We start from the raw sequence: 22,847 nt of genomic DNA on the forward strand, positions 1-22,847 counted from the left end.
TTTTTTTCTTTTGCGTTTTATTACATGGAATTGTATATTTTTCACATTGAATTTGGGGTTTTTATCAATTTACAAAAAAGAGTTTTACAAACAATTTATAGAAGAAATTAAATATATATTTTATATATATAAGGGTATGCTACTTCTGTTTCTTTAATGAGTATTTGTCATCTTATTAAGTTTTATAGTTTTATTTAAAACTACACATTTTATATAAATCTGCGTTTTCCTATTGTTCAACAATATTACATTCGAAAATTTTGAATTTTCCGTCCTTGCCAGAATGTTTTCATTAACAAATTTCCTTTTGTTTATTCTTCATTTTATAAAGAGACGCTAAACTTAGCCCAACACCGCGATAAAGTAACCAATTGTTTTTTTTAAAGAGTTTTAGTTTCTTAAAGAAAGTATTTTTATATGTGTGTAAGCATTCGAGATTTTCCATCGTCTCCGCCTCCTCATCCTCCTGTTTTTCGGTATGTTAATTTATTTTTAATTATTCTTTTAAATCATATTTTTTGTTGCACAGTTTTACTGGCCGCACATATCTGTTTGGGGTTTCGTATCTGCTTTGTGAATGTTTGGAGTTGTCGTTGTAATTAAAGCTTAATAAAATCTTCTATGGAATGTATTTCGTTGTAGTGGAAAGCAAGATATAAAAAAAATAAATTAAGCTTGACTACTTATGAATGTGCTGAGTAATATATTAGTTATCACACACATTCGTATCGTATTTATAAGGTATCAAAAAAATAATAAATAAAGTGCATGTGACGTATTTGTGGCGGTGTTTTGTTGGTTGTTTTTTTCCGTTTATGTTTGCTGTAGTTTGTGCTTGTCGTTGTCGTGTTTTCAGTAGCTCAGCTACTTGATCTTTTGTTGGTTCTGTGTGTTTGAGTTATTGTATTGGGATTCCCATTCCCTCCAACTAAGTACCTGAGTTTAAATGTCTAAAGATCATTTAAATCCTGACCTCTCCTCTCCTCCACTTGACTTTTACTTAAATTCCTGCCTTAACCTACTTTATATGGCTTTACACAGTTACGAACGTTTTGCTTATCGTAGATTTTTAAATTACAATTTACGCGAATTGCTTCTGATTTCCATCCATCCCATCCATTTGTGAAGGCACTTTCTACGTTGACTACCAAACGCGCTCTTACACCCTTTCGCTCTCTTACACTAAGTCCTATTAACTGTTTTTGAGCTTAGTACTTTTTGTGTTTAGCCTAAGACATCGTCATAATAGCAAATATTTCAACTTGAGGTAAATTGTTGTTTAAAGTGGCTAATTACTGACTGACTGATAGATTGACTGACTGATTGATTGACTGTGTGTAATTATGGGAACCTGGTCTGAATCTGTTTGGCACTGCAATAAATAACTACATATGAGTTCCACAGAATTCTTTGCCTTCATTCATGTACAGCCATCTAAAAAGAAGCTCTGCCATGATTTGTGATGAATTCCTGTGTAGACCTTTTCAATATCTTGAGGGTTAATGCATTGTTTACGTCTGTACTGTATCTATTATGGTGCTCTGGAATGAATATTTACCGATTAAGATACACGCATTTAACGCTGTGCATTAAGCTACAGTTAAAGGTGAAGAGTACCGTTCTGGGCTGATAGATTGCTCGTGTGCCTTTCCCCAGTAATATCTTAATATGGTCTGAGTGTTTTCGTTACTTTTTCATCTTACATATCCACTGAGTTGGCTGCTGCTACTACTACTGCTTCCTGGCTATACATCCTTTATATATGTATCTATGTATGTATGTATTTATGTATGTAGACCTAGGCTAAACTATATATTTCTCTAATCCTAAACCGTTTCGTTGTACAAGTTTTGTCTTTCTTCTTTCGTTTTGTGGAATGTTGCAATTTAAAAATTGTTTTGTATTGTGTAAAATCATTTTACTGATCACGTTGCTGTTGCTCCAAGTTGGTAGAGTTTATAGATTTTCAAATCGGTTTTTGTGTAAAAAATTAATAACAAATAACAAAAAAAAGTATAATATGTGAAATGGCGTAAATGTTTTGTGCTTTGCAACAAATTGTTTTCGACCTCTCGAACACCTTTTTCGAAACTTTTTAGGCATCTTAGAACACTATTTCATTTTCGTATTTTGTTTTGTTTTTTTTTTGTTTGTTTGTTTTGTTGGTTGGTTTTTAAGATTAATTTGGCACACTGATTCCGTTTTCCCGAGAGCTTGGTGTGTGATTTCTTGCTTTACATAATTTTCTTCCATCTTCCATTTGATAATCCCTGATTCTGTTAGATTTAGTTTTCTTCATCGTACTCGTGTAATAACTGCTCAACTTTAACTCTTTATACACAATCACTTGTCCTCCATTTATGAGAAGTGCGGATGCAGCTCCGTGGCACTAGCCATGGCAGCCGCTGCGGCCGCCGCCACTGTTGCAGCAGTGACGCCTCCTCCTCCCACTCCACTGCTATCGCCATCCAGGGCTGCAGGACCAACGAAGCTTTTCACGTCCTCCAGCTTAAACTTCTCCTTGTGCATGCGCTCCATGTGGCGACCTATGTGCATCTTCTGCTTGGCCCGGTACACGCAGAAGGGACACTGGAATTGCGGTTCCTTGCCGCACTCCCATTTCTGATGGTTTCTCAGCGAGGACTTCAGCTTGTAGACACGGCCGCAGACTGGGCACGGGTGTCCAGCACCATTGTCGGCTCCGCCCAGTGATCCGTTGTTATTGCCGTTGGACGGGGTCGCACTCGATCCGGATCCACCGAGTCCGCCCACCGATCCGCCACTGGCCCCTGCCGTACTGCCGCTGATCAGATTGTTCATGGCGCTGATGCTGTTCAGGATGTTGATATGGCAAAGTCCAGCTGCGCCGCCAACATCCGCAAAGGTCACGGCTCCACTCAGATTGGCCTGGTAGTCGCTGCTGTTGCCATTTCCGGAGCTGCCCTGATCCTCGCCGTAGCTCAGCTCGGCACTGGTCGCACCAGCCGCTGCCGCCGCCGCAGCCGCTTGCTTCTCGGCCACTGCCTTTAGCATCAGGGAAGTGGCTTCCTCCTCGGTAAGGTGCTTGAGCTTGCCACCACCGCTGGTCTTGTGGTGCTTTCCACTGCTGTGGTTACGCGGCGTAGAGGCGGCACTGGGTTCGCTCTTGGGCACACAATCTGTTGGCGTCTTTCGATCAGCGAGCGGCTCCTTGAGGACCAGGCCCATGGGTTGCTTGTCCACAGAGAGGTCTGTGGGAAAGACCAGGGGCTGCACGCCTTCACGTAGGGTGACCAGGGGCATTGCCAGTCGGGCGTTCCACTCGTTCCAGGTGAGTCCCGCAATGCGCGTAATACTCAGATCTAGTTTCGGGTTTGGTATCGGTTTCGGGTATTTCATTTCGGGTTTTATGTTGGTTGATTTATTGTTGTGTTTGTTGCATGTGTTTTTGTTTTGTTTTGTTGGGGGTGGATGTGTCGCAGCGCACAACATATGAAAATAAAAACGGGAAAAGAAAAACAAAAGAAAAGAAGAACAAAAATAAATAGTAATACTTTTGACTGGGCACAAGAACTGAAAGAAACCTCGGTGTTGAGTCGAGGCAAAACGATTAAGAACAAACATAACACAGAACGATATGGCGGCAGGGTAGTTATCTGTTAGATCAAGCGGGGGGGAAGAAACCAACACAGACACACGCAATTTAGTACGGAGGGTGGGAAGGATTTTTTTTTTTGGGTGATCTGGATGGGGCACACGAAAGGCAAAATTAAAAGAATTAGTCAAAGCATTGGAATATGTATGTGTGGATGGATACATTTGTGTGTATGGAAAGCATTAGGATCATGGCATATGAGTGGCAAATTAAAGTACAAATAATAAACATATATACAGAGAGGTAAAAAGAAAAACTCTTTCAAACAACATTGAGCAAAATTGAGGCCAATTAGTGCAGGGTGTAAACGTATTTATTTTAAATTAAATTTAAAAAATCAAAAAAGGACAACAAAATTTATTGAACTGTAGCTGGAGTGCTGCTGGGGTGGGTTTTTGTTGTAGTTTGGTTTTGCTTGAACACATCAATAGACACGGCTGGGAGTGTGGTTACTGGATACTGGATACAGGTTCAGGTTCGGTTTAAGTCTGGTTACTTTTTAGTGGCATACAGAAACGAACGTTTAGGTCTTGGGCACTTATATGTATATACATACATATATATATATATATATATATATATATATATATATGGAATAACAATTGTCTCCTTTCACAACTTTTTTGCATGTTTTACTTAAGTTTAGCTCGCATGGTGTACATGGCTCCAGGTCGGTCTCCCTCCATCCAGGTTCAATGGGTCACCTAAAAGAAGAGAGAAATACATTAGTTAGGCTCGGATCAGATCATATGGGATCAAGGCAGTTGGTTTGCTAGCTGTTGCGAGCATCTCTATGGTCGAATCTCATCGGTCAGGTCACCTGCAAAAAAGAGAAATATGTTAGTATGGATTCTGTACAAAGCTGCCTGTCTTCCACCTCTAGCCACAAACATCAAACCTTTGGAATTGTTCATTTTTTATATATATTTTATTAATTTAGCTTTTGTTTTTACAACTATTCTTTCAAAACATAATTTCTATTTCTTTATATGTATACGTAATAAATGTTTATTTTCAATTGATAAAGTTTTACACACACAAACGTTTAAAATGTTTCTTATATATTTTTTTGTTTGTTTTTTTTTTTGTTTGAGAAAATATGCTAAAGTGTTGGGGGTGTAAATTTGTAGATATACAATCAATTTTACTAAGTTCGGCTATATCTGTCTGAAGGTTTTTGCCTTTCCATCCGTATTTACGATTGCGATTTACCAAAGTGGCATTTCTAATGGTTTTTTTTTGTTTTGCTTTTTTTACATTATTTATAGTAGGTAGGTATATATAATTTCCTTGAAAACAAAGTTCTACAATGTTAATTTTGTAAGCCTCCAATTTAGACAAGTTGGCAATTTATATTTTGCAACATTTACACAATAATTTGTCGGTTAGCTTCACTTAAATAGATTACATCAAAATATTTGTGATATTTACCAAATGAAATCTGTGTGTCCTTTTCGCTACGAACAAAAAAAAAAACCATCAACTGCTTTTGGTTCCACTTTATTTGAATAGAAAACTCAAATCTATTTATAGTTTGAGAAGACACACACAGAAACACGTTGCTAATTATAATTAATTAATGTGTTAATTCTACTCGTACTTTCCATCTAATTGTTTTGTATATTTTTTGTTATTTCCATGAAAATACTTGCACATTGATTGAACATATTTCTCCTACGATGCTGACTTTTTGGGGTTTACGTGTGGGTTTGTAATTTTTTAAATTACGATGAATCATATATATTATGTTAATGTGAAGACGTCAAAATTAAAGCCTAATGAAATTGAATTGAATGCACACAGAGCGGAGTTCTATCTGTTCTTCGTTTCGAGAACTGGCGAAATCAATTCTCCATAAAAATAATCAACAAATAAGAAAGTTAAGATTACAAAGATTGTAAACGAGAATAGGCTGATAAAATTGTAAAAAATAAGAAACTGGTCTAAAAGTCAAAGAACCTCAATGAATCATTTCTGTTTTTCCTCAACTTGTGTAGGTATACTCACTCCTGCCCCCATCGCCTACCACATCCGCTTACTTGCGACCTCTTTTGCTCTCCAGCTGCGGTTTCTCGGGATGATGCTTGCGCACATGGACCCCGAGATTGCCTCTCTGCTTGGCCTTGTACGTGCAGTAGGGACAGGGATGACACGGCTCCTTGCCGCCGCACTCGACGTTCTCGTGTCGGCGTAACGTCGACTTCCAGCGGTACTTCTTGCCGCAGTGGCGACAGATATAGCGCGACTCGGGATCATCGCAAGGACCCAGAGACGAATCGCTTAGCGACAGTTCGTAGGTCATGCCGGAGGGGTCGCCGCCAGCATCGGACTCCTCTTTCATGGGTCGCGTGGTAAGAATGGTGTAGCTCTTGCTGGAGTCGTGCATTTCCATCTCCTCTGGTATGATGGTCTCCACATCATCCTCCTGCAGCTCGATGCTCGAATGGTGATGGTGATGATGCTGCTGCTCGTGGAGGTGGTGCTGCTGCTGATCTGTCTGTACTACCGTCTGAATGTGGTGCGTCTGCAGCTGTGTTGTATGAATGTGATGCGTTTGCGGCTCGTGCTCATGTTGGTGCACGGTTTGCAGCTCCTGCGGCTCGTGCTCGATGGTGGTTATGTGCGTCTCCCCGCCAGACGTCTGCATGTGCTCCGTGATCTCCGAGGGAGCGAAGCCAATTCCAATCTTGGTGCCGTCCGGCAGCTCAATGTCGTCGATCTCGGCATACTTCACCAGGTCATTGATCATGGCCTGCGACGTATTCGGATTGTTCAAATCGATCTCACTAATCTCATACTTGGTACCATCGGACAGCTCGTGGTGCTGATGCTGGATGGCCCCATGGGTCTCCACTATCTGCAGGTTGCTCACTGTCGGACCAATGATCTTGCCACGCGTGTATCGTATCCTCGAGGCAATGTTCGGCTTCTGTTCCGTCAACTGCACATTGCGCAGACCCACCAGATTAATTGTCTGCCCCGAATGTGCTGTGATTATATTTTGTACTGCGTGCGTCGGCTGGCCCTGCAGCTGATGATGGTGCTGCTGATGCTGGTGTTGGTGCTGATGCTGGGAGGTCTGAGGCACTTCCTCGATCTGGATTGTCTGGTGCTCCTGATGCGACTCCTGTGGCACATGCTGGATGATGTGATGTGGGTGTATAATGGTTGAGCTTGTGTGGCCATGATGGGCTATTGTCGTAGTGGTTGGTATTATCTTCTTAATGTTGATAAGCTCTGGAATTGAACGCAGAAAGGTAAAACGTTCATTAGTATGATCGACAATAAAGGAAATTTCATTAAACTTCAAGGAGAAACTGCCTCATGATTTAGTTTGTCAGAGACTAAAAGCTAAGCACAGTATAGCACAGTTTTGGCTGCAGATCGTACAAATTCCTCTGCTTTAGAGGTCCAAGAACTTTAGTTTTAACACCTCTCATTTGTTAATTGTATAAAATTTCAATAAACATCACTGTTAAAATCTAGGACTTACCGCATTCCGATGAGGGCAGCTTTATGGGAGTGCTGGTGGTCAATGTGCTCAGCGTGGGCTTGGCATCTGTGTGAGAGACTGCAGCATTCAGGAGCTCCGTGATGGTGGGCGTGGGCTGGCCAGCCGGTCCGGTGACAGTGACCGCTGCTGTTGTTTGGCAGGACGATCCCTGATCCTCATCGGCACCCAATTTTGCTGCCGTGATGTTGCCCAATTTTTTGACGTGCAAGACGAATCCATCCTTGTTCTGTGTGATGACAATGTCGTTGCTCTCCAGCAGGCAATCGTCCAGCTCGAATTCATCGGGGGTGCTCTCGGTCTGCTCACCCTTGTCCTGCTTGGAGGCTGCAGAATCGAATGAGGGGAATGGAGGATTAGTCAGTGTTTGTGGAGAACTATTTTACCGCTTAGTGGAAGTTATGCTCAGCTCAAAAACGTCTTGAATCCTGTCACAAAGCTCTCCTTCTTTAGGTTCGTTTAATTTTTATTTTAATTCGGCAAAAACAAGCAATCAATTTTTGGTTTCCGTTGTTTTGTTTTCGTTTTCGTTTGGTTTTGGTTTGGTTTTTAGTCTTAGCACTAGGTTGATAGTTATTGTATAGGTAGTTTAATGGTGTGTGTGTGTTGAGTGAGTTGTGTTTTGCTGTACAGAACAATAAAATGAGAACCAGGACAAACAAAATACCACAGCCAAAAAAAATGGATAAAACCCGTGCCCCTTATTATGCTTAACTAACTTAGGGACTACAGTAAAATTCAATAATGACACGTTTCAATTTTGGTTACAAATCGTATTTTTTATTAACATTAAGGCGCTTCGGCTAACTCTCCTTTCTCTTCTCCCTCGGATTTTTTTTTTTGTTGCTCCCAGACAACTTACCTGTCTGCCACACGCTCAGTCAGAGATCAATTCACAAACTATATATATAATCCCATTTCATACAGCCTACCGCCCATCCCCCTCGAACAGGCCTCGAGCCAGAGTCTGGCTGACGACCTGACCCGCTGTTAAATGGCTGAACTGCTCCGGGTGCTGTGTCTTCACGTGCATATTGAGGCTATGCTTATAGCGCGCCACGTAGGAACAGTGCCGACACTTCTCTGTGGGCAGGCGACCGCACTCGTAGCGCAGGTGCCGGGACAGGTTCTTCTTGTAAGTGTAGGCCTTCTCGCAGCGCGGACAAATGTGCGAACCGGACGAGGTGGCCAGGTTGTTCAGCGAGGTGACAGACTTCACGGACAGCGTCCAAGCGTTCTCTACAAGAGTTGGGAGAAAGAAACAAAATAGGTTAGAGAGTGCGTTCTTGTTACAGATTGTTGAGGGAAAACCATTTAAATAAAATCATATATGGTACACAAAACTCGGGACAAAAAATGATGAATGCTCTATGTATGATATATCTATGCATATGTATCGAAGTAATATAGCCACTACCATTTTAATCAATTGCAGAGGGCGATAGATAGTTGTAGTAGCGAAAATACATTAAACATTAATCTATTGGTAAATGCTACGAGAAGACTGCAAACTAAACTAACCCGTAGGGAAAATAAACAAGTAGTCAAATCTTACCATTCCATGGACACACACACTTAACACTCATTATGATGAAACAAAAAAAAAATAAATGTATATATATTTATGGTATGGTTAGAGCATTAAATTGTTCTAAACAATTCCAATTAGAATCGTCTACTATGGCTCCACTCCCACCCAGGAGGCTGCCATTGACCTGACGATCAGAAAATATCTGAAACAAAAAGATCTCCCAAATGTTGCTCATTTTTCTCGCAAATCTGTAATTATATAAGGAGATATGACAATGATTAATTTGCACAGAAACACTTAAAAGGCTGCCCCAATTTCCATAATTAACATCAATCAGATCAGTAATACAATTATTTTCTTTTCTTTTTGGGGTTTCAACATTTCAATATCAATCTTTATTATTCTTGTTGTTTTGTTTTTGGTTTTTTGTTTTGTTTTTATTTTTTTGTTTGTTTCTCTGTTACCACTTTCATCGAACAATGTGTACATAAACGATTCCACATACAATGCCATTCGTTCAGTTTTTGCAAAAATAACAATTTTTTGGGTGTTAAATGGGGTTTCACAATTTCTTGATAAACGAAAACCGAATCTCAAATGTTTTTTTTTTTGGTTACATCAATTTCATCTTGTTCTTGGATTTCATTCATTTTCTTTGTTTGTTTGTTTAATGCTATCATCTGTTATTACAATTATTAATAATCGTTAATTGGTTTTGGCTTTTTAAGGTACTAACAATATCATCAACTCCATCAATGAAAGTTCTTTTTCTTTGTCTGCTTTCGGTTTAAACTTGTATTATTAATTTTGTTGTATAAATTTGTTTCATAATTTCGCCTTTTCCGTGGTTTCGTTAACAATAAATATATGTATATATACCATTTTTATCAATTTACTTGGTTTCATTTTTCTGGTTTTGTTAAATATTACTCTACAAAAAATAAACAACTTCCGTTCGTACAATTAAATTCTCCTCATTCTCGTTCTCGTTATTCTTGGTTGTTTTTCTGTTCTGTTCATTATTGTTTTTGGTTTGACTATATATAGTGTATATATGTCCATTAGACTGTTATGGCAATTTCTTTGTTTCAAATACACATTTACTAAAACGTTTCTTGTCTGCTTGGTTTTTTGTTTGTTCAGTTTTTCTAAAATATATATATATATATATATATATATATATATATAAATGGTATATGTATATGTCCTTGTATATATGTGTGTGTATATATATATATATTTTTGGTTGGTTTCTTTGGAGTATATTTTTGTTCATTATTTGTAACTTATATAGTTTAAGCTAATTATTTTTTGTTTTTGTTTCGTTTTTTATAAACATTTCTCGTCTCTTACTAGATAAATATTAATTAACAATATAACAAAAGTTAAAACATAGGGAGTTCTCCTGTTAAATTAGTGTGAAACGATATATTTGTATATGTGTAAAACAGTGTTAAAAACTAATTTAAAGAAAACGATCCAACAAAATATTAATTTGAAACATTTCATGTCTCATGTTCGCTTCTTTTGCCTAAACTTTAACAGCAGAAATAATAATAATAATTTAGCTACTCGCAACAGATCTTAGTAAATTAGTTTAACAAAAAAACATAAATTATACAGGTAATCGGATAATAATAATTCTCAAATAAATTTCAACTAATTGGAAAACGATTATTTTCCCTATTGCAACGCTCCTATTTCTTCAAAGGCCCTTCCTACAATCTGTTTTGTTCGCCTTGAGTTTCGGACTTAAAAAATTTTTCTTTATTAGACTATTCATTTCAGAAATTGACTTTGGCAATAGTCGCACAAGACAAATTGTCGACGAACCTTTGAAATATTATTGCACTTTGATTTTTTGTTCTCGTTATTTTTTTTTTAAGCAAAATTTGAAACTAAATTGAATTAAATCAATCAAAAACTTGCCTTTGGTATTAGTTTATATTTCGGGTGAGGAAGTGAACAAGTTCTAACACTGGTTGACTCGAACTCCAAAAGCTTCACTGACTCAGGAGAGCGATCGATACGGGCCGATCTATAATATACTGGGACACTAATTAGTAGGAGCGCACACAGTGCAATCCACTTTCGCAAAAGGAGAGGGAAAAGAGTATTGGAAACTAGTTTTCCACATGATTTTCTCTGATTCAACAGTTCGATCGCGATAATTATCGGTGGATTGGTATATAATTTCAATGGTTTCTATATGGTTGGCATAACATAGAAATTGGTCCGCGTCAGCGCAAGGAGGCAGTCGATTCTAAAATTCTCCGATATCCTATCAATATCTTAGGAATAAACGGACGGACATGTTGATGCTAATAAAAACGGATATACTTCCAGGGATCGTCCAGGGATTGATCCCTACCCCAACCAGTTGATCCAATTCGGTTCATTCAGGTGCAAGGCAATGGGGAGGCGAGAGTTTTTTGTCAACCAGTTATTATGACTGCAGTTAGTAGTTCTCTATAATTGATTTTCTTTCGTTTAATATACCGCTCTTAATGGTGTGTATAATTTGTCTAGTTAATTCGAGTTCATATAGTTTTCAATGCTTCTATTGCTGTTGGTTTTCTGTTAATATACGTATATATTTATTCTGTTTATTGTACTGTCATATATATGTGTGTGTATCATATATGTATGGTTTGTTTATTATCTGCAACCCAAGGATTAACAATCAACAAGCAACAAACAATATAATCCTCGCTCTATAGATACATACATAGATAGATAGATAGATGTTCATACATACAGATCTATATAACATTCCCTTTCCCCTGATACCTAGCTATAAAATATTTTTAGTTGCCTCCGCTTAGGTTATACATACATACAATATATTCTCGTATAATTTCAATAATTTATCTGTTAGTTACAATATATTAAAATTTGTTTGATAATGGCACTCTCATAGCATTTAGTTGTCACTTTTCTTTTAAAATTGCACTAAATCAAAGCTAACAAAGAAAAACTAAATTACGCTTTCCAACAGAATATTCTCTGCATTCATCTGCGATTGCAACAAATCATACAGGTTGTGTACATATATTTTCTTATATGTACATACATACATATATCTTTATACATATGAGTATATGGTTCGATCTCTTCTATGGCTTTAATGAATTTTGCAGTTTTTGTTTGCAGTTTTGCAGTTTGGTGGAGAATTTCTAATGGCACAAAATGTTATATTTTTTGTTTCTAGTACAAAACCAATTGGCACACACACCCACACTCTTCTATAGCACACACACACACGCATACATATACACTTGATTAGATCTGGCGTTGTAAGTATATAAGTTACAGACATTTCCCGCCTGACTTTTAAACAATTACAATCATATCCTCTCTATCCATTTTCAACAGACAACATTTTGCTAATATAGCAGTATATATAGTTCTATATATATACATATATATATTTATTTATATATGTATGTATATGTAGATGTGTTGGTTTTATATGTATATGTTTTGTATATATGTATATAAACTCTTTCCTCTATTTTGTTCTTGGAACCATGTAACAAATCTTCCTGCAATACTTTCATACTATCCCCTGCTCCTCGACCCGGCCTCTGACTTTATAAAACTCACGTGTATATGCATATATCATTTTCTGTGTATTTAGAGTGTATATATCCTGTGCACGGATGAATCAACTCTACATACACAGCGTGTGTGCTGGTGTGCCTACGTACTTTGGGGGATCTGTCCTTCTGCCCCCACACCAAACTAACAACAGATTACATACTCGTAACGGGGTATATGGGTTACGTTTTTCTATGATTTTTCGTGCTCCGTTCGTATTGTTTACCCGGTCAGTTATCCTCACTTTTCCGTTCTGTTCATTTCGCGGTTGTGTGTGGCATAACAAGAGTTGTTTTCAATGGCATTATTATTATATTAGAAATATATATATAATAGATATATATTTGGCAACAAATAAACACAGTACGTTTTTTATATGTATTCTGTTTTGCTTTAGTTTTTCCGTCGTTCTCTTCTCTCTTGCTTCTATGTTTCTCTCACTTGTTAATTTCACTAAGGTTTGCCTTCTTTCCTTCATTCTTTCTTTATATATTATTCATGTATATTAACTAAAATTACGTAGTTTTGGTTAGTTTGACTAAAATTGTTTTGCTCTTAGCTTCCTTGCGTGTATGTTTTTTTGTTTGTTTTTTGTTTTGTTCACTTTTTAACAGTTGTTCTTAACGTTTTTTTTTTTTTGCCTCTCTGTTGTTCTATTCCTTAATTTAGTTACATTTTTTTTAGTTTTTATTTTATTTTTTTGGATTTCCATCTTTTCCATTTTACTATAATTCTATAAAATTTTCACTGACTGCACACACATATGCATACATATACACGATGTGTTTATGTGATCAAATATATGTATATATGCATGTATATATTGTTGTTCTAGCTTTTTCAATATTTTTTTTTTTTCAACTCGTTTAACTAAGTATTCCTTTTGCTTATTTAATGCTCAGTTTCAACAATAATTATCATCATATATAATGTATATATAGATTGGTTGGTTTTCCCTTTCTTTATAAATGATGTGGCATCCAATAAATTCGTTTTGTTGTTGTTATTTGTAATTGTTCTTGGTTTTTTTGTTGTTTGTTTTTGTTTTGTTTTTTTTTTTAGCTAATTGTTCTATATATCATTTTGTTCTTGTTGTTTCTTGTGTTGTTGTGTTGGTTTTGTTATACATATATATTGATGTTCATGTTTATGTTCGTCATTCGATCATCGTTTGATCTTCTGCCTATTGGGATAACGCTTATTCTATTTGATTTTAAAGAAAACATTATCTCATAAGTAATATTTGACACAGACACCGGACTCAAGGTGTCGCTTTAGGTGGGAGCTTTGTGAAAATGCTTTGCCGCACATCAGACAGCGAAATTTTTTCTGTCCACCACATTCATATCTAGGGAAACGTTGATATATAGATATAGATATAGGTATATAAGTATAAAGGTTCATCAGACAGACCGAATTTATAGGGCGCACCAGAGTTCGATTTGGACTTGGCTTGGACTATTTGCCGCCGACACTCACCTGATATGTCGTTGCAAGGAGCTGGCGTCCTTGTAGCTTTTCAGGCAATTGAATCTCGGGCACTGATACCGTCCATCCGGATTGATGAACTTGAACAGATCGGAGAACTTCAGCTCATACCAGTAGTCGCGGATCAGGGAGTGCGCCGAAGTGCCAGTCGGAGGCGGTGTCTGGCTCGAGTTGGATGCGTAGCTGCTTGGAGCTTTAAGGGAGATGTTTAAGCAAATATATAGAAGGAGAAGAAAGAGAGATATATGTTATGAGTTTGGGGCGTTCTGCCTATAACCAAGTGCTTACAAAACTACTATAAATATGTATATATTCGTTTTATTTGGAAAGAGTAACAAGAGTTTCAGTAAAATATTTTTTTGTTTTTTTTTTAAGTTTCGAAATATGTATCAAGAAAGTTAAGTTTTTGTATAAGTTTTCAGTATAAACAATAATATATGAATAATAAAAGTTTGTGATATTTACAGTTAGTGTGTGTTGCGGGGTGTTTGCTTGAATTTTAATATTGTATTTTGTGTGGGCGTGGGCGTGGCATGGTGAAGCGTGAGCAGAGCTAGCAGCGTTGCAGATTGGCTTGCTTTATTTATTGGTTTGAATGAGCGCTGTGGGATGATGCTTGACTGAAGATGATCATGATGATGGTGCTTGATATGGGTCTGCAATGAAACATGTTTAGTAAACTGGCCAACAAGATAAATAGAGAGAAACAGATAGAGAGAGCAAGAGAGTGGGAAGACTGTGAAAATGATATAGAGACTGGGCGAGCGGCCCCCTAGTCAAGGAAACGATTTCTTTTTCAATACAATTTTATTCGAGTTACAAAAATATTCATATAAAAATACTTAGTTAGGGCTCTGGAGTATATAAAAATAGTTCTTTTATCGGATTAAGTGGCTTACATCACTAGCTACATATATCGTTTCGGTTTCTATCCTCTGGTTTTGGTCACAAATTCGTTTCACATTTTTGTTGTTTGCTTTTTTGTTTTTGGAAAGGTTCACAAAATATATATCTTTGTTTGTATGTATATATAACTGTAGACATGGGCTTTAATTTTTTTTTTTGTTGGCTGCTTTGTAAATATATATTTGAACTATGTGTGTTTGCGGTTGTTTAGTTTAGTTTAGTTGAGTTAGTTTTTAATTGTTTTTGTTGGTACTTGTACTGTTGGTTGCGATTCATCATTTGTCGTTTGAGATCCTTGTCTATATGTAATCCATAATCCTAGCTAGCAAAGGAACTTAGATCGTCTACGAACTATAATCTACAAAGTTTGTTAGTCAGTTAATTTTGGAATTTTTCGCTGTTTGGCATTGCCGCTTACTAAGGACTAGACTAGACGTACATTATATATCGAAAAATGTTTCGTTCACTTTTGTATCGTTCTTTCTTAGGAATGCAAATTAGGTTGGCTAACCCCGCCCACCGACCCCTCCCGACTACTCTCAGTAGTGTTGTGTTTCCCTCCCTGACTTAGTTTCGTTCACGTTTTGGTTTGTTTTTTTTTTGGTTTTGGTTTGGACTTTGGCTTACTTGGCTAACAACTTAAGTTAACTTAAACGAAATGAGAGACATACCAGCTGAAGCAGAAGTTAGTTATGATTTGAAAAAATCCGTGCTTAACTTAATCTAAAATACGAATGTTTATGAGATCTTCGGACTCGACTACAATGAATGGAATTCAAGCAGCTTTCAGCCTTTCAGCTTGACCAAGGCCGCGCACATTTCCATAAAATGTACATTTATTATCCAAATTTATGCAAATCTTGCAACAAAGTGAAAGCAGGAAAAGAAACCCGCCCGCCATTGTCCCATGCGTGCGATTCCTCCTGAGCTGGCAATATTGCTCATTGTATCATTGCAGTCGGTCCTGGCTAGTTCGCGTTTGAAACTTAGGGTATAATACTTTGCAAATGGCGTAAAAACTAAACCTCAACAAAAGCAGAAGAATATTTTGGTGACTAGCAAGTACAACGGTGTAACCCCCTTATGCGGTGGCCTCCCACTTGCTCTGAATAGTGGAGGCCTGCATCTGGAAGGCCAGCGGCAGGAAGTCCTTCTTCAACTTGGCAAAATGGGTCTTGATGTGCTTGGTGAGGTTGTCGCTCCGCTTGGCCGCATAATTACAGCTGGGACACTGGAATATTGGCCTCTCGGTCGTGAAACGGCACTCAAATCGTCGGTGGCGGCTGAGACTCTTGCGGGTCTTGTAGGATTTGCCGCACTGGTCGCAGGCGTGCTGGTACCAGGTCAGGACGAAATCTGCAAATGTAAATGGGTGTGCATGACAGAGAGAGGTGGGAGAGACAGGTAAATAGAGGGGGAGAGCGGGGGTGGGGAGGAGGGACACGCACAGAGGAGTGGGTGGAAGTGAGTGAGTGAGTGGGTGGAAGTGAGTGAGTGAATTCGTGAGTTGAGTCGCATGATTCACAATGATTCGTTTCTGTTTCCTGATTTTATTCTATATGCACATGATCGTGAGTGACTGACTGTATTATCTGTCTGAGTGGCTGCGTTTCAGTATTTTAGTATTTTTTTTTTTTGAGCAAGTCAAGTTTGCTAATCTACTAAAAATAATTGAGGAAAAAAACACAAAAAAAAAATGTATATTAATTCATAAATATAAAATGACTTAAAAACATCTCAAGCATTCCAAAAGAAAATTTGTAAACTATTTAAGACGGGGAAAAACGAAAAGGAAAAGTAAAAAAATGTATGCATACAAATACATATAAAAAACACATTTAGATCGCTTAAAACTAGAAAATATCATCATCCCAGCAATAGATATGACATAAGTATATATGACATACGTATATGTAAATTTATGAACCCAGATGGAACCTTCTTAAGTACTATAAAAAGTCTGTGTAAGAAAAAACATCAAGTGTTAAATAAATTTATTTTTGTTTAATATTTTTCTTCGAAAGACACACAAATACATTATCAAATAGAGAAGTAGAGCTAGGTGTAATATTAAAGAGAGAGAAATTTGGGGGAAAAAAAGCTTCGCAGAACATACAGCACACAAAGGACTCTCGCACGCAACACACACAGAGACGCCACAGAAAGCAGAGACACATGAGAGAACCAAAGCAAGAGAGTGAGAGAGAGAGAGAGAGGTAGACAGATACACAAGGTATGTATGGAGCATGCTTTTACAGGGTACAAATACAGTGCGGAACAGAACTGAAAGCCAATCTAAATGATCTTCTATGATTATATGGATTGCTTTCAGTTCCGAATCGCACTGTACCGGAATGTGTGGGTGTGTATGTGTTGGTAGATCAAGTTGGAACCCAGACAAAAAAAAAACAATTCGAGGCGAGAGTTTACACAGAACAAAGATATATATATCGTAGAATATATATGTATAAAAAAGATAGTAGATATAGTAGATAATACTGTAAGTGACAGACTTTTCTTTTGCGTTTCGATCGCTGCAGGTAGCCAAGACGGATGTGTGCGGTTGTCCCCAGGCCAGACCTAGATAACTTCTGCCTGCCGCCTCACAGAGAGTAGTATTTGAGTAGTAGGTAGTAGTTTTGGAGTAGTAGTAGATGGAGTAGTGAGGTAGTACAACAGTATTTGTAGAGACATCTAAAAGAAATTTAGTAATAAAATAGGTTAGTGAAAATTCGCACAACAATCGCCAGAAAACGACAAAACTCAACGGATGGATGATGGGGAAATAAAATGTAGAACAACCAAAAACAAAAGTGGTGGAGAAAACGAAAACATTGATGAAGGAAGGGGGAATGATCAAACGAAATGATGATGGGGATTTTAACATAGAGAAGAAAGGGAAACATCCCATTTGGCTGAAATTTAATACATATACATTTAATATATTTCTGTGGTTCTTTAGTTTTTTTGTTGTTTTTTTTTGTAATTTATTCAATTAATAATATAATATTCTTTTTTGTTCGTTTTGACTTTGGATAAATTAGGCATTAAGTAGTAGGCATACATTCTACGAGTACATGGTATAAAAATAACTTAAATAGTCGTACAATTTGGTAGCATATCATTTGGAATAAGTGCATTAAAATTAGAAATACACCCCCACCACCCCTCATATTCTTTTGCGAGAGGGGAGGGGGGGAGCATGGTTCGTTGGTTGAGTATTTAGCGTTTTTTTGTTTAGCTTTTTTCTTTTTGGATTTAATCAAATTGGAATTACTCAACTTGTAGTAAGAAGATTTGATTCCTGTCTCGTCTTGTCTTTTTTTTTTGCTTTTTTTTTTTTGGTTTCGTCTTCTTACATGACTAACAAATGTTTCGATACATACATACATATATCCCACCTCTATCCCATCCCTTGTGCGTGGGCATGGGATATTCTCTTATATAAATACAAATTCGTGACGGTTCAAGTTCGTTTCGGTTATAGGAAAGTTTCGATTTTCGAGATGGCGTGTTTCAACATTGTAATACGAGAATTGTAAGACACATTTCGCTTGCGACAAAAAAATAGACTACATAAATTAAAAGGGATCTTCGAAAGCGGTCATCTTTCAAGATCGGAATGTCTGAGAGAATGGCTGAGATTCATACAAGCTTACATTGTAAGGGAACATACGAGCTACAAATCAAATACATATACATATATAGCCTACAAATATGGCGAGCTGACTCTTTGACAAAATTAAATGAGAGGTTTCGAGATTCGAGTTTCAATAAATTAAATATAGTAGAGTGGGGGGCTTGACTTTGGTGGTGGCTCTGCTAGGCGTTTTTCGTTTAATTATTGTTATAAGCAAATGGCATGGTATTCATCAGTCGCTCCTTGAGCAACGAGTTCGAGATGATCTGCAGGCCCAGCTTCATGTTCCAATCCTCGCTCATCAGGTGCTGCACCTTACTGGGGGTAACCGGTTCCGGCTTGATGTTCAACTCTGTTGCAGATCCGCCTTCGGCGCCACTTGCCGCCACCTCGCCCGCTCCTCCTCCGACATCGTTGTTGTTCTTGGCCATGGCTGACGCTTCAGCTGCTGCTGCAGCGGCTGCAGCTGCGACGGCCGCCTGCTCTTCGACCACGGCAGCAGCTGCCGAGATGGCCGTAATGGCTCCAGTCAGACCGTAGGTCGGTATAGACCCGATGTGAGGTGGCAGCGGCGAAGTGCAACGCGAGCCGGACAAGTTCTCGTTCTCGTAGTTCTCCTTGCGCAGCGACAGGTTCTCCGGAATGGGACTCTCGCAGTCGTTGAGCGAGCCCGCGCTGCCTACACTCGCACCGCAGTCGCCGCCCATGTGGAGGCCCAGATTTCCAGGCTTCAAGTCCAGGATGCTGCCGCTCATGCCATCCCGACCGCTTGACGAGCGCGACCCACTGCCTGTCGTCAGCTGTGCGATGGCCGGCGGGATGCCGTGCTTTGAGACCAGATGCCGCACCATGTGGTACTTGCGGCGGAAACGGGAGCTGCAGAATTCACAGTTGAAGCGTGGCGGAATACCGATGCACTCGTCGCGCATGTGCCGCTGCAGGTGTCGCTTTCGCAGATAGCTCTTGTTACACACCGCGCAGTGGAAGCGCTCCTTGTTATTGTCCGAGTCCTGGTCCACATCATCGCTGCCGAAAACGCTGTGCTTGAAGTCGTAGCCCAAGTCTGAGATCGATCAGATCAATCAGATGGATATCCCGTGGTTGGTTTGTTGGTTGGTTGGTTGGTTAGTTGGTGGTGGTCGTGTGTGTATGTGTGGAGGATGTGTGGTTTTTGGAGGATTATGTGTTCGGTGATTGATTGGGGAGGATTATGGTCAATTTGCATTGATTTGTTATTTGTGATGATGGGAGGATTCGATTCAATTGATTTATTTGTGGTGGTTTTTTTTTTTTTTTTTTTTTTGTTTGTATGAAATGAAAATGAAAAGAAAACGAAAAGAAACGTGTGAAAAATCATAAACAAAGGTCCAGATTAGGCTTAGTCTGAAACTCCATTTGCTGCAAATGTTGTTCGTAATTTTAGCTTAAACTAAACTTAAACGTCAATCGTTCATTTCCGAGGTCTGAGAAGTTGAAGGAAAACTAATGCAAATAATACAATGTTCGGTTAAGTTCAATATCTAATCAAGTTTACATTAATGATTGTAATAACAATGGTTAAAAAAAACTAAAGGACTACAGAGAGTAATCTACTCTAAACAATTTTCAAAAACAAATACGTATCTAATTCTTGGGCGTCTCTTTCTTTCTATCAAAGACAAATTAATTAAACAAAACTGTTAAACAAACAAATTACATCAACTTAGTAGATAAAATAAAATACTATAGAAATTCTCTAAGAATTTATTTTAATTTAAGAATAAAAAACTTAAAAAAATATATCTAAAAACGAACTAAACTATAAATAGATGTTCACATTTGTCAATGAAATTTTGGCAATGACTATACAGTAAAACAGATTTCTTTATATTTTCTTTGCTTTAAAGTTTCCTTCAAGGGAATATGTTCTGGGCTCTCCACTGGCTCTAAAAATACATGAAATTTGTTGTATGGAACAGTAGATGGTATATATTTGAAAACAACAATCAACTTTCGTTTCAATAAATATTTGTACACATATATTTAACTTCAGATTTTGACTAAGCAGACACACACAGGATCGTTCGCCAGGGCGGGTACGGTCCAGAGAGATTGAACAACATTTCTTAACTATATAACAGCCGGATTTGACTTCGATCTCGTGCGGAATCATATTCCCCACATCCTAGATTCTAGATCCTGGATCCTAGACCTTCTTCAGCTGGTGGATACCGTGCTTCTGCCGGAGGTGCAGCTTCAGATCGTAGCGCCAGGTGCAGCTGAAGTTGCAAAACTCACAGTGAAACTGTATGCTAGACTTTTTTGTGGCTGTGGCACAGTTGTTGTTGTTCGCTATACCAACCACCGCTGCAGCAATATGGTTGCGTTGCGGCTTAATGGCGGCTGTGGTTGTGGCTGTGGTGATTGCAGCCGCACTGCGCATGCTACTCTTGAACATGCTCGCCACCTGAAAGGCAGACATTTGACAGCTGCTGCAGTTCCTCGCGATGCAGTGGAGGTTGCTGCTGTTGCTGCTGATGCCTCCTGGCTGCAGGTGGTTAACTGTCGCTGCCTCACTCTGGCTAGCGTGGCCGCACTTGTACATTCTGCGTATCGTCACCTCTGGCTCACAAATCTCCCCTCCCACATGGCAGTTGTTGATGTGATTGTGATTGGTGTTGCTGTTGCCGCTGCTGCAGTCAGCAGCTACTGGTTTCTTTGTAGCCGCACTGGCTGCCGCCACAACTGCCGTGGCCAAATTACAGTAAAGCGTCCTTAAATCTGTAAGAATTGTGATTGGGTTTTTGTCTAAGATTTGCTGTGAATGATCGATTTCTTACAGAGAAAGATAGGGGGTAGCAAGAGATAGGTGGGTGTTCTTTGGGTATTTTTGGGGTAAAGAGAGAATGTTTTGTGATATTATGTCGTGTCTTCGCTGTTTCTGGTTGCAGTCGCGTTTGTTCATTTTTTTACAGTGTATTTGTTTGGCTTAAAACTACGTTTCTTTTGTTTTGGTTGTTGTTGTTGTTGTATATGTATAGTATATATGTGGATTGGGTTAGCCGACGCCGCCATCACATGGATATAAAGTCTCTCCTCGGTTAAACTTAAGTTAAACTTAATTTAAACACACAAAAATAATCAACTGTGGCACCAACAAAATGTTCGACATTAATACGTAATATCGTTTTTTAAATAAATGTTATTTACCAAGAAAAGAAAGAAGAAAAAACACAAGTCAATCAAGTAAAAATAATTTTGTTTCAATTTTTCAGTTTCAGTGTGTCTCTGTGGGAGGTTCATGCAACAAGTGAAAAACGCATTGGTTGTGGTTTGGTTTTTAAAAACGTGGCATTTATTTCTAGTTTATTGTATTCTCCTGTCTTGGCTTTTAAGTTTATACAAAAAATATATACTCGTATGTATATTTTTATATATGTATTTTTAAATGATTAGATTTTAGTTTTCAACTTTTGATTTTGCGCTGGAAAAAGAAATAACTCTCATGTGACAGCCAACGGGTTAAGAAGATTTATATATGTATAAATATATAATAATATATATATGTATAGGTAAATGCATAGTAAATCAAGCCGAAAGGTCAAAGTTCAACTCATTTTTTTCTGTGGCTACGGCTGCGGCGCTCTTTGGTTAATTGGATTAGTAGAGATGAGCAGGTGACTGGACAGAGGACACAACAACAAGGAGCGGAGCGGAGTGGCGGCGGCGGTTGCGGTTGCGGCTGCAGAGAGGAGAACCCGCCCCCATCTCCTACAATCCCTCCCCCTTTAGCAGTTCTGAATGACTGCTGCCGGACGCAGAAGCGGCCGTCGCCTGTTGCAACGCTTGCTGTTGCTGCAGCTGCTGTGTGAGTTGCAACAGGGCCTGTTGCCGCAACTGCTGCCGATAAAAGCTGCTAGCACTGGTCTCCTCCAGTAATTGCTGCCGCGATTGCTGCGGCAGATCATCATCGTCGTCGTCCTCGACCAGGAAGGTGTTCGTCTCCCCATCGACGGCTGCCTCGTCCAGCATGTCAACCAGATCCACAACATCCTCCGGCTTGATCGCGTTGGAGGCAGAGGACGAGGACACAGATGACGCTGCAGCTGCCGCCGCCCTCTGCTGACGCTTGAAGAGCGACCTCATGGCAATCTCCGGATGCTTCTTGCGCACATGCTGGCGCAGGTGATCGGCGCGCTTCGTGCTATGGCCGCATACGGAACACACCATGCTCTTGCCCTTTCCACACTCTTGTCGTAGGTGGCGGCGAAGGGTGCCGTGCCTGCGATAAGTTCGATAGCACTGGGGACAAGTAAAATTCTCCTCATGGCCGTGCCCTACTGCCCCGCTGACAGACAGTATTCCTGGAAAATTGTCAAATTGCGGCGTCTGAAAATGACGCCCCGAGGCGCCTGATCCTCCTCCTCCTACTCCTCTCTGATGGTAGGGCGAATCGTCGTCGTCGTCCTGCCTGCTGCCATTAAGCTGCTGCTGCTGATGTTGGCTGGACGAGGAGTCATCTATCGAGTGCAGCTGCAGGCCTGAAATTTGTTTTTGT

General features: G+C 39.0%; 1 protein-coding gene across 21 annotated transcripts in view; it reads right to left on the reverse strand.

Annotated features, from left to right (window-relative positions):
• LOC111077044 (longitudinals lacking protein, isoforms N/O/W/X/Y) overlaps positions 1–22,847 on the reverse strand; it is a 60,795-nt gene that overhangs the window by 19,200 nt on the left and 18,748 nt on the right. For 3 of the 21 annotated variants that reach the window (XM_041592892.1, XM_041592891.1, XM_041592893.1), the window contains exons 6-7: positions 7,128–7,472; positions 4,687–6,871 (exon numbers count right to left, since the gene is read on the reverse strand). The exons of 9 other annotated variants lie outside the window; for them this stretch is intronic. In XM_041592892.1, the coding sequence (XP_041448826.1) occupies positions 5,670–6,871; positions 7,128–7,472 (1,547 nt within the window). In that variant the 3' untranslated portion in view covers positions 4,687–5,669. Of the gene's footprint in view, positions 1–138; positions 3,342–4,686; positions 6,872–7,127; positions 7,473–7,903; positions 8,385–13,369; positions 13,625–13,755; positions 13,958–15,214; positions 16,027–16,639; positions 17,365–17,919; positions 19,374–20,306; positions 21,071–21,863; positions 22,831–22,847 lie in introns of those variants that run through there. 9 more of the 21 variants (XM_041592898.1, XM_022371173.2, XM_022371165.2 and 6 more) reach the window with 9 other exon arrangements.

This window comes from Drosophila obscura, unplaced genomic scaffold, assembly GCF_018151105.1.
Source record: "Drosophila obscura isolate BZ-5 IFL unplaced genomic scaffold, ASM1815110v1 contig_186, whole genome shotgun sequence".
NCBI classification, from domain to species: Eukaryota; Metazoa; Arthropoda; class Insecta; order Diptera; family Drosophilidae; genus Drosophila; species Drosophila obscura.